The sequence below is a fragment of the Rissa tridactyla genome, chromosome 1 (genome assembly GCF_028500815.1).
Source record: "Rissa tridactyla isolate bRisTri1 chromosome 1, bRisTri1.patW.cur.20221130, whole genome shotgun sequence".
Lineage (NCBI taxonomy): Eukaryota > Metazoa > Chordata > Aves > Charadriiformes > Laridae > Rissa > Rissa tridactyla.
This window is the reverse complement of record NC_071466.1, coordinates 102,917,218-102,929,789: the sequence shown is the minus strand read 5'-3', so window position 1 is coordinate 102,929,789 and position 12,572 is coordinate 102,917,218. Positions and strand designations below refer to the sequence as shown.

Here is a 12,572-nt window from a genome sequence, read left to right as displayed (position 1 = left end):
TAAAATAAGTGAGGGAAACTTTGCTACAGCTAATTATCTCCTAAAATAGGACAGCTAATGTTTTTATACAGGTTATTTTTCAAATTCTGATTTCAATCTCTCTTTGAACTGCAGTTTCAAATAAGGGATGCCTTAATGTTGCTTGTGTTTCCTGCAGAAAAAAAATTCCAACAAGAACTTGCAAGAAAAGGGGCTGAGATGTTAGCAAGTGAGGGATTTCAGACAGAAAGGAATTCGGGGAACAGTGAAAAGATTTTCTTTGAAAAACCAAGTTGGAATCTCACAACAAATTTCTGTTAAATCATGTTTTGGATGTTTTTTTTTTTTACCAAGACGGCTGTGTGAACAAGTTGTATTAGCCTGAGCCTTCAGAGGAGGCTACAGTTTTAGGCAGGCATGCTCAATGACTGGCTTAAGTCGTGCACATGGGAGAAAACCTACTGAGCTGGTACCTCGTGTTGCCTTGGTTTGCTGTGCATGCTGCTCGGTCGGCATCTGCGCAACTCCTGCAGGGAAGTCTCTCCTGTGGGAACTGCGGGGATTTGTTCACGACCAGGATTTGTTTGTGAACAAGCTGGAGGCTGAGCAGCACTTGCTGAAGAAATTATCAAAGAATGAACGAGAGCATGTCTGACAGGGAGAGAATAACTCAGAAGCTGAAAATGAAAACCATGTTGAAAAACTGTTTACTGAGAAAGATCTTTTCTCCTCCCTCTACTTGCTTTAGCTGGCCCAGGGTTGTGAAGCCAAACCCCGCTGCTGCTGTGAAGGAGCTCCTATATTTACCCGTAGGTATTGTGGAGCGAACCGTGGGATTTTGCTCTTGCTTCTGAGCAGAGCGGAGGACGGGTGGAGATACCCGGTGGGGAAGCCACCTCCCAGCTCTATGGCAGGACGCCCAGACCCCAGGCAGGGGGCAGGGACAGCCCTGGCTCCCTGATGCCCTTTGCAAGGACTGTATGAAAGCTGCGGGCAGACCAAGGGTGCTCTCTTTGTCCAGCCACTGCCCTGAGCTTGTACGACACCGTTTAATCCCCTCAGACACAGCGGGGATCTGTTGTATTTCCTAATCCCTCGGGCTCGCATGGGCTTTTCTGAAGGCTGAAAGGGGAGATGAGACAGCCTGAAAAACCTCCAACCGCTTCTGTTTGAATAGCGCTTTTGATCTCCAACTGGTGTGGTTTAGTCAAAGCAGCAACACACCAAAACCTGGAGGACGCGGGTCTGGGGAGCTGCTTTGCCGATCTCCGCTTGGGCTGGGGATGTGCCCGGAGCACAGAGGTGTTAGAGGGAAGGGGAGGAGCGGGAGGGGGCTACCCTAATGAGCCTGTGAAAAGGAGCTGGCCCATCAGCAGGATGCTGGAAATGTGATCTCTAATTTGTACGGTGCCATTTTTTATTCAGCAGCTCTTGTGAGTATGGCGAAACAGGGCAGAAAGGTCCGGGACACCACTTCAAAGAAAAGGCAGGTTGCCACGCAGAAGGAGACCCAGCCCCAACCCTCCATATTTCATGTGTGCGAGGGTGTAAGGACAGCCTTGTGAAAAGGGACCACTGACCTAGGCTGTCAGCAGTGTGACCTCGGGTTGTTAGCACCTTTATCGGGAGGAGAACAGCCATCACAGGTTTAATCCAATGTCCAAGGACGTCAGCCAGGTCTTTCCACTGGTTTCGTTGGCTCTTGGATCAGGTGCCATGTACACAAAATACTGGGCAGCTTTGATTGCCCCAGGAAAATGTGAACCTTGTCCTTGTATAGACATCTGTCTAATGACATAAATTCACCCCACAGGGGAGCCATAAATCCCTCTTCATGTTGGTACATGTCTAGTTATAGCAGCGCACTCTCCCAAATGGGAATGGACTTCTATAGGTATAAAAGTGTTCATACTGGTAAAGATCATTCCTCTGAAGTACAGGAAAGAACCTGTTTAGGACTAATGTAGCTTTTCTGCTGCATAGTGTAAAATACATGTGCCTAAAACCATCAGTACAAAATAATATCACTTCTCAAAAGTAGTACTCAAAGTTGTTTGGACTGTGTATGAAACCATAAAAAAATGGCTATTTGCATTGTCATCCCTATTAGGAGAAAAAAAAACCACAAAAATAAAAGTTCTGATTGTCACACTAAAATGCAAGTGGTTCACCACTTTTGAACTCAAGAAGTTTATCCTATCACTTTTTACCTAGGCAGCCATTCACAATATTTAGTTTCCACAATAGCCCAACATACTGTGCTTGAGACACTCCATTTCATTTAGAAAAGCAAATAATTTTCTCCCATGCAGTGAGGTACAGCCAGAATAAGTTCCTGTTCATATACGAGATCTGAATCTTAGTTTCAATACACAAATTATTTTATGCTTAGTGTAAAAGATGAGTGGGTGTTTAGCACCATATATTATCTCTTTTTACAGTCTTGGTGCAGAAGCTAGAGAGAATCATTGCAGAGACTAAGGTGTCTTTTTGCCTTTCAGAGGTGGCCATCTCTCCAGGCTGTGTTAGTGGAAGTCCTTAGAAGGCACATGGGGGACAAACCACATGGCGACTCCCTGTACTGTCCTTTCTCTAGTGAGAGGGCAACCTACCTGATGAGTCTCCAGGCTCACCCCATTTCCCTAGCTGGAGTCATAAGCACAATGCTTTCCACATGTTATCTGCCCCCCAACCTTGGGTTCAGATGAAATGGTGGCAACAAAACAGGAATCAGGTTGTCGTAGAAGCGTGCTTAGTGATCTGGTGGACTTGGGTCTGCTTAGGACCCCACATGATGTAACCTCTGCAGCTCCCTGCCCCATAGTCCACAGAGGTGCGACACACAAAGTGGTATTGAATTTCTTTGGAAAGCATTTGGACAATGCATATAGGAGCAATTAAACCACTCTATATTGCAGTAACTGATTTGCTGACCGCCGTGCAAATGGAGTTAATGAGGTCTTGAGCATATCTTCCAGATATGAATTCTGTTACACCCAACCTATGCAAAACCCAAAGCTCATTTACGTATAGGTCCTGAAAAACAGAAGCATTTTACAGAAGTCTGATATTATCTAGTAACTGTATTGTAAAATAAATTGCACTTCCTATATAGTGGGCATAGCACGTAGTCTCATATCAGTATCCCGCCCAGGATGATATGTAACACGTAGAGATGGTCAGCAGCCATGGCAGCCTTGCCATGTGGAGACTGACCGCACAGATGAGGCCTCCTCCTCTCCTCCTCATTGCCCCTTACTTGGAAAACACTTTCAGGGTTGCTTTCCAAAGCTGTGGTTGCACTCACAGAAGTCCTGTCCCTCTCTGTCCTGTATAAGACCAGGACATGGTACATGCTGCGCCGTCCCTGGAAACATTCCAGGTCAGGTTGGATGGGGCTCTGAGCAACCTGATCTAGTTGAAGATGTCCCTGCTCATTGCAGGGGGGCTAAAAGGTCCCTTCCAACCCAAACTATTCCGTGATTTTATGCTGAGTATTTCTTTCAGAGACTCTCCTCACTGCGCAGTGAGGAAATACACCTCCCCTGTCCGCTGGGTGAGGTGTACACCCTTGATGTACAAGCTAAGTACAAACCAACAGCTACCAACCAGAGAAAAAATCCCAGACAACTCCAAGCTCCCTCTACAACTGTGCATAATATGACATAAATAGTGTTCCACACCAGTATTTCCTAGGTAAGAGACAAAAACTTTCATTCTCAAGCAATAGTTCTGCTACTTGGGGTCACATGAATTAGACTTGGACCTGAATGCTACATTTCTTTCAGCCTTCATGTCAATACTGGCATTCGGAGTTCACCTCCGTCTTATTCACAACTTCATCTCCATGTTTTTCTCACATGTTTCTTTATTCTTAAAGGACAGCCCCAGCCCCACTGCATTCGATGGCCATTTTGTCCCTGACTGGGTGAAGACAGGATATTATCCCTAAGAATTGGCTCTGGGGAGTGCTTTCTGCTTCTGGTCATGGCTACAGAGAAAAGGGGAAGCGTGCTTGCAGGCATGTGGGCGTAAAGCAGTGCTAACTTAAATCTACTCAGCTCGAATAATAACAGTAGTGAAAACCCAGAGGTACGTCTGCCGCCCCCACTCACCACCACCATGGTGTGTACCGACGTCTCCCAGGGGCTGGCTGGCGGTGACTTACGCCCAGGCGGTTGCATCTGTCTGTGTTATCCCATGCTAGACACATGAAAGCTTTCATTCTGCTGTGCCAGCTTGCCTTCCACTACCCTTTGATACTGCGGCGAGTGTAAATAGAGGGAGACCTGAGTGCTGGCAGGCAGGGAGGCTGGGCTGCCCACTGCGGAGGCTGGGACACCCCACTCTCGGCCCCAGCTCAGCACGCTCACACCTCTTGCCTTCGCCAAAGCAGGCAACTTCAGCAACGCTTATGGAGCTCGGTATCCTTCGCTGCTTGGTCAAGGCTCCTGTACATGCCTCGATACCTCCAAGGCACGCGTCTGGCCGGCATGGCACAGGTGTATGCCATAAAACTGGCTAGAAAATGGGCTTATGAGAGATGCAGGCAGGGCTGGGGCTAAGAAGGTGGAAGAAATTTGTCACAAAGGAAACAGATGCTCGGCCCCGCGCTGTGCTGCATCACTCCGAACATGCAAGGTATTTCGCAAACAGTCATCCTTTTCTTTTAAAGGCAACAAAAAGCAAAAAGGCACTTGAAGGGCTGGGTCAATGCCTTCTGAGGTTGCTGATTTGATGAGGAACACAGGGCTTGCCCTACGTACAGCCGAGTGAAATTTTTATAGCAAATCACATAAAACATGACAGGTTTCAAGTTTCTTCGCACTGCATTCATGGAAAGATTTGTAAAAGAGGTAAGCCTTACAACTTACAGTCAAAACCCTACCTAAGGGCAGTTTCTGAGCGCATCTTAAAATCACAGCTTCAGCATGAAACCAGACAACAGAAAACACACTGCAAGATAAAATACTCAGAAGGCAAAAGAAAAAGCCCCAAGCCCCTCACTCGGACTGGTTCATTCCAGTGAACCCAAACCTGCTTTTGGGTTCACTGGAATCAGAAATGCAAAACAAAAAAGCACAGGCTGAAAAAAAAACCCCAGTAGATCAAAGCCGGAGAAAATGTTCTCACAGATCTTTGTGAAGTGAAACTACCCAATTTCACAGAGTTTCACTTGCAAGCAGAAGTGGTGAGCCCTGCGGACAGTATTAAGGATGAATTGGAAACTCTACCAGGTAGCAGCTAACGTCACTCTCTGCTTCCCTTCTTTCACAGTCAGTTCTTCTATGTCCTTTTTTTTCCCCCTATTTCAATTGTCTGAATACATCTTTACAGGAATTCAATGTTTTGGACTAAAATGTATCTTGGTCATAAGCCCAGGCCTTACTTTGCTGGGAGCCAAATGGAAGAAAAAGTATTTCTTTTGAAAACTGATTACATTGGGAATCTGTATATTTAAATCTCTAGCCTTATTTCCTTTGGCAGCAAGATTGATGTGTCTTGCGTGCAGTATCACTGTGCATATGCTGGTGCATGCATGGACTTCACCAACGACCTGTAGACATTTGTAGGTGCTCTGCTGCTCCAAACGCCACCCCTGTTGTCACCCTGTACAGTTCATCACTGCAGTTCAGAGAGCAGATATCCCTACTACTCATCAACTCTTTGGGAAGCTGACTCAAGTCTATACAAATATTATCCACTCTCTTAAAACGACTGAAGAGGTAATGAAGGCAGTGTAATGTTTTCTTGTCCTTCTCTCAGACCAGTGATTCACCTAGCCAGTGGCCTGTCTCTCTCTGTGGCCGGTACCAGATGTCTTGGAGGAAGCCACAATTCATTTTGCAGATGACAGACCTGCTTACATGGGAAGCTTTCTTTCCAAGCTTTAACAGAGATCGGTTTGTGCTCTGAAATGGAGCAGTGAGAAATGATGGGAGAACTTAACCCTTCCAAAGCTTATTTTTTCTTTACCTGGCTGGTACCTATTAAGAAACTGTTTACGATATACAGACACAGATGTTTTGTGGATCCTGCTAAACTCTTGGTTTCAATGGTATTTTATGGTAATGAGTTCTAGGCTGTGATCACCCACTGTTTAAAGAAATTTCCACCATATCTTGCCCCACTGACCAAGCACAGAGAAAGGAGCAGGAGTGAGTGAGTGAGCTGACAATCTGAGCTGTTTTATGAAAAAACAAGCAAAACAGGAACCACAAGCAAATAAATAAAAATTGAAAAAAAAGTCTGAGCAAACACATCATAGAATCATGGAATTGCCTAGGTTGGAAGGGACTTTTCAGATCATCTAGTCCAACCATCAATGTAACTCTGACAAAAACCATCACTAAACCATATCTCTAAGCACTATGTTATCCATCTTTTAAACACCTTCAGGGATGGAGGCAGCCTCGTATATGCAAACCATTGCCCCACGCGTGCAGGAGGAAGACAGGTTTCCCTCTCTTGTCACAGGGGTGAGTAACCTCCAATTATCACTTCGTGAGGCGTTGCAGCCAGCAGCTTCTGCAGAGCACCAGCCCACCCTGAATTTTTCCTGCTGGTGGCGTTCCCCCTTAGCTCCCGAGCCCACTCTGCATTTCCTCCTTGCTCTCCACAACAGCTCAAGGGGGCTTGAGGCTAACATCCCTGCACGGCTCTCCAGGCACTGCTTTGGAGGCACAGCAGAGACCGCTGGGACCCAGCGAGTCCTCTCTGCGTGCGGTGGGGTGTCAAAGTCAGGCGAGCTTCTCCTGTTGGTTGAACAACCTCACAGTTTTATAGAGAAATGCCTTCACTGTTTCCTTAGGATTGCTTCTGCTTAGCTTTTAAAAGCAAGTATGTCTTTTTCTAGATCCAAGAACAGTAATTTCTTTACCACTCTTGGTTTAGGTATAGACTCTCCCTTCCCAAATAACAGGATGATGCAGATACTCATTCTGTGTTCTGAAGTAAAATTCCTAAGGAGTTCATAAAATACTGTCATAAAGTTGCCAATATCACTGGCCTTCATATGCATTTAAAGATAAGCAGGCTGTTCTTTTTTGGGGTCATGCCTTAGCAGTCAAACTAAACCATGATTATCTTCTAGTCATGAAAACAATGCAGTTTATTTTCTTTTTATATTGCATACACTGGCAGTGTGGGGAAGATACTTTTATTTCCCACCAGAGAGCTACCTCAGAGCTGGAATTTGGCTCTCGCACTAAAACACAGTCCAAGGCAGAGCTGCCATCCAACAATCCCTTATTAATGGCCACATGATAAAGGGCAAGCCAGCCTGGGGTATCTGCACGCCACCCACAACCCTAAGTCCTTGCTAAGACTGTCACCACAACGCATCGCTATGTTGAGTGTGACTGGTTAAACGCTCAGTCTAATATTTTGGCCTGGGATAAAATCTCTTGATCTTAGCAAAGCAGTGTATTCATCTCTGGCAGATCCTTTACCCCTTGCTACACGGGAATTCCTGTGTTCCGGTCTCACAATGTTTCTCAAGGCTTTTAAATGAAAAAAGGCTCAAACAGAGAGAAGGCTGTCTAAATCAGACATTGTGCAAGTTTTTTCTTCCAGTAAGCCAAGGTTTTTATGAGCTTTAGTTCAATTTCCTATTCACAAGATGCTGTTAGTATTTTATAACGCTGACACAAATTAACTCTTTGTTACAGTTCAGGCAGTCTGCAAAAGTGCTGGAAACCTTTCTCTCTACCCTACAGCGCAGTTTATGCTGTTGTGAAAAGACAGGACTCTTCCGCTGGGCGAGTGAATGAAAATGCGTGGCAGTGTTGGGTACCGTGCGTCTCCCAGAGACACGCGTCTTTGGCAGTTTACGTCTAGTATATGACCACTTCTGCTAATGTCACCAATTCTACAGGGCTGAAATCATTATCAGCTTGCTACCCTGCTCCTCACGCAGCACCCTCTGCAGACACACATTTAGTCCTAAGGAGGTCTCGTACGCTCACAGTGTGAGACTGCAGATGTAGCCTTGGGTAGCTGGGAGCCTCCGATCACCTCCCCCCTCTGCTCACATACAGCACCAGGGACTTTAGGAGTCTGCCAATGTAAATCGCATCACAAGGCAAGTCAAAGCTACTAACTTGCTACTAACTATAGCTACTGTAGCTACTAACTGTAGGGGTCTGCGGGTCCAGGCAGGCTGCAGTTTTATTTAGCACTTGCGAAGGAAGAAACCCACAACGGCTGGGCATTACTAGACATATTAGAACTAAGAAGAAAGTAAGCACAGTGTATTCTTCCGTGTTGTAAAAATGCTCTGCTGCAGTTCATTTCCATTTGATAAGAAACCAACAAAATGTTGCATCACAAGTCTTCATTGCCTTGATTAATTAATTAAAAAAATACAACAAAGGCAAAACCAGGAGCGACCTTCTTTGCATACTGAAATAATTAGACCTTGCAGCAAAAGGAAAAATGAGGAAAAAGTGCCCTCCTGGAAAATACTATGCTCCATGCTATTTAGAGCCCCATAATAACCCTGAAAAAAGATTAGCTATTCTGTCTTCCTTTGCAGACAAAATATTAAGAAACCTTACAGGACAGACTAATACCCTTAAGAAGTTAAAAGAAGTTGTGGGGTGGGGTGATATCATGTAATTATCTAGGCATCCTTTAAAAACTATACATGCAGTCTTTAACACAAGACTCTCCAACAGGTTTCGTTTTGGTCTCCCTGCCCAAAAGACATCACTGTGTTGACCCAGCCAATACACACGAATCTGCGTTGAACCCTCAATAAAACCAGCGAATCCATGTATATAATATGAATCTTGCTAGAATAGAAGTTTAAACTACAGCCTTGCTGATGCAGTCCTAGATTGTGGAGCGACGTTTTTCTGCGGGTTGCACTGCAGCAAGACACCTTGTAGTCCTAACACCAAACCCAGACCATAAACTGAAAGAGGCCATTAGGAAAATGAGGCCGTCACTAAAAGCAGAGCCGGTGAAACATTTGAATGTGTTCGGCACGCAGAGCACGCCACTGGGAGGTTTCAGTATAATCCTCATTTCTTTACCTAGTGGCAGAAGCGAGGACCTGGTGTGGTGTGATAGAAAAAGGGCCATATCCTTTGTGGTGTACCACATTCAATTAATATGTCAGGCTTTCTACGTCTGTCACTGCTCACAGGGGCTGGAACAATGGTTCTGCTTCCCCACTCCCCTCTTTTTTTCCCAATTTTCACATAGTATCAGGCTAAAAAAGAGTTATGGATTTCCTTCTCAGTGAACTGCAGGGACTGATAAAGTGAAATCCATGGCGGAAAACAACTTGTTATTTTTCCCTTTACCTCATGATTTCAGTTAAGAGAGAAAGTGCAATAAATTTTGGCGGGAAAAAAAGAAAAGAGACGGTTTTGGACATTTCGAATGACTGGTCTACGTAAACACTATTGAGAAATAGGGGTGAGAACAACCGACCCTGGGGATGATTATTTTTCTTGCTTGGAGGCCCAAACGTTACTTTTGCTGCGCCCAGCATTTTGAAATTGTGCGAAGTTCATTTGAGTAAAAGGAAGGAACAAAAAGGGAACTGCTGGAAAACCGGCACAGCCTTCCACATTCAAACACGATATTCTTTCGCAACGATGAAACATTTGCTTTATAACTCAACCGAAGCCCTGTTGCCCAAGCTTTTCTAGCACTGTACAGTGGGAGTTTGATCCTGCCTACCAGGATCTGCACCTGGATTGACAAAACTGGATTTTTTAAGGTATCTAGCATAAGACTTCTAGCTTAGCAAGACTTCTAGCACAGTCTATGAAGAAACACAAAATACTGGTACTATAATAATGTTAACAACTATAATGACAACTGTAATAAGGAGGAGGAGAAAACCCACTCTGGAGCGTTGAGCTAAATCACTTGCTGCATTAACCAGCTTTAATGGGACTCCACCTTTTCTGGACAAATCGGTCCTTGGTCTCCAACCGGCTGCTCTCAGGCTCTCTGGGCTCCTGCCTGCGATACGGCCTCTGCCATCCCCAGCCCGTCCCGTGGGCTGGCTGTGTTCTGGCCCTGGCTGCAAGCACTGCCCCGTGAGGTTCACTCTGTTTTTTATTTTATCAGAAGCACAAAATTTCCTCAATAAGTCTTCCTGCACTACAGATTAAACAGTAAACAGTTGGGTGAGCTAAAAAAAAAAAAGAAAAAAAAAAAGAAAAAAAAAAGTCTGACGAAATGCAGGAAGATCCTTCTTGTTGTTCTAGCAGTATTGCTTCCTTTGCTTGGTAGGGGTGCTGAGGAAATGTCAGATGTGAGCGCCGCAGAGCAGTGTGCCGCTTCTTGCTCTCCCTTCAGCATCTCCCCTGCCCAGGCTGGAAGATGCTGCGAGCCCCAGCGACTCGGGCAGCTGGCTGCCATTCCGCTCTCCCCCGCAGTGGCAGGAAAGACAGACGTAGAAAAACTTCTGACACACGGGGAAGCGGGGGGGAAAAAAAGAACTGAAGGAAGGTGGGAGAGCTGGCTAGGGTTTCGGCAGGCTGCCCTCTGCCCGCATCCCACCCGAGCGAGCGCTGGTCGGCAGGAGCGGCAGGGTGCCGGCGGAGCCGCTGCCTGTCGTGACACAGCAGCTGGGACGAGCCTTCCGCATTCCTCAGCCCCGCTTATTAATACGAATAACTCATGACTCACACCCACACCGCCAGCGAGGCCGGGAAACATGTAGTCTGCAACTATAAAGAGTTATGAAGTGCTGCACTTTGGCAGCGCCCTGGCCACGCTCGACGAGCGACGAGCTTTGTGAGCCTTGTCATCCGCAGGGGCACAGCCCTGCTGCAGAAAGGGCTTGAGCGGTCAGCGTGGAAAGGGGAAAAGTTCAGCTGTAGCATGAGCTATTTAGGAAGGTCGTTACGAGGAAGCGGACAAGTTTCTTGTGCCAGTCCCTGGCTTACTCGTATGAATAAGCCATGACTAAACCATTAGCTCCACGGGGGGTTGTGAGAACATTAGAAGGAGCCTCTGAGTGCGCTTGGTCACTGGTCAAAAAAGACAGATTGCTGGGTGAAGCCCTTTGGTCCCCCTCCCTCAGCCTTTACAGGACTGCTTCATTTCTCTAAGGGTGGCTGCAGCCGAGAACTCGCGGTCATCTGAGCCCTGCGTGGCATCAACAGAAACTCTGAGTTTATCCACACCGCTTCTTTTCACGAGCCACGTGAGTTGCAGCTAACTTTAAGCAGGTTTCTAAGCTTTTTCTGACTTCTCCCCAGTGAACGTGCCTTTACCCGGGCTGACGGTCTAGCGTAAGTGAGACAGCATCACGTTCTGCTGGCTGTACGCACCAGCTCACTCCCCGTGCTTCAGCCTGTAAGATGTGCCGTATGCTGTTGGCTGTCAGTTTTCATGGCAGTGGCTCAAAAAGTCATAATTCTGCCAAAAAGAATCAAAAGGGGCTTGTGCCACTGCTACTGTATCTGCAGTAATTCACGTGAGTTATTCTAGCCCACTTTGATTTATGAAGAGAAAATTCACAAGCATGCGATGGCTGTTTGAACAGCTTAAATGAGTCTTTGTTATAATCTCTTTAACGGACTGATAAGTAACGAGGTGGTATTCCTGCAAGCTCAGATATTAGCTTCGATGAGAGCACCTCAAAGAAAACTGAAGTGGGAAAAAGCGTGTACTACAAGAATGTCCCCAGATACTCTCTAGACATGCATTTTCTTAAGTATGGGAAAGTAAAAAGTATATTTAGAAAGTCTGAATGGCACTTACCTCTCAAGAAGTGCTGGTAAGAAGGAAGTGACTCAAATATGCTGTTTGAAGCCATTGTTTCCTCTTTAAAACTCACTCTCTCTTTACAGTGAAGGAATATATGATTTCTTCTACCTTGGGGAATGAAAAATGAAGCATGGTCATTGCTACCACCCTCCTCCCAGCCATCACGCTCCGTTTTATCCCGGTGCCTCAGGAGCAGCACAAAGCAGATTATAAGGTTCTTTTGCTAAAAGAACTCCGAAATTGTTTCTTAAAAAGAAAAAAAAAAATAGCGGATCGGTTGTGGTTGATGATGCTTACCACTCTACGAAACTCTGTGGTTTGCAGTCAAAACGATTCGCCCTGCCTGCTGACCAATATCCCGGACCCGCTCTTGTGTGACTGCCTCTGTACCCAACTTGTGGTTCTGTGGTTGTTTATGAGGCCCAAAGAAGTGTTTCACACAACCAAAATTACAAATTTAACTGTTCCCCTTTCCAGAACCTGCCTCCATTGGTCCCTTGGCATCACGTGACCTGAGTGATGTCGGCTTTCTTTTTTTTTTTTTCTTTTTTTTTTTTTTTTAAACTTTCTGAAGTCATGCCCTACCCACTCCACCTGCCCTCCCCGGGGCTGCGCGAGGCAGCGATGGAGTCTGCTGAGGGAGGGAAAAGAAAAATGACTCACCGTCCCTGATGCTACAAATGGTCTTGCTGAGTTAGTTCGACTCCGCTTGTTTTGTTGTTTGTGGTTTTTGGAACTACTGATTATTTTGATAGAGATTTCATTGCTGCTTATTCAATAGTAATTCAAACCCGGGTATTAGTCTGCTGCTAAAGCAGGATGTGTAAGTCATCCTGTAAAACATTAGGAATCAG

At 45.8% G+C, this 12,572-nt stretch overlaps 1 protein-coding gene across 5 annotated transcripts in view; it reads right to left on the bottom strand.

Annotated features, from left to right (window-relative positions):
* Window positions 1-12,207, bottom strand: part of RUNX1 (RUNX family transcription factor 1) — a 175,114-nt gene extending 162,907 nt beyond the window's left edge. For 3 of the 5 annotated variants that reach the window (XM_054224271.1, XM_054224506.1, XM_054224594.1), the window contains exons 1-2: window positions 12,016-12,207; window positions 11,713-11,826 (exon numbers count right to left, since the gene is read on the bottom strand). In XM_054224271.1, coding sequence (XP_054080246.1) covers window positions 11,713-11,767 — 55 coding nt within the window. In that variant the 5' untranslated portion in view covers window positions 11,768-11,826; window positions 12,016-12,207. Of the gene's footprint in view, window positions 1-11,712; window positions 11,827-12,015 lie in introns of those variants that run through there. The other 2 variants (XM_054224451.1, XM_054224368.1) reach the window with 2 other exon arrangements.
* Window positions 12,208-12,572: the final 365 nt, after the last annotated feature.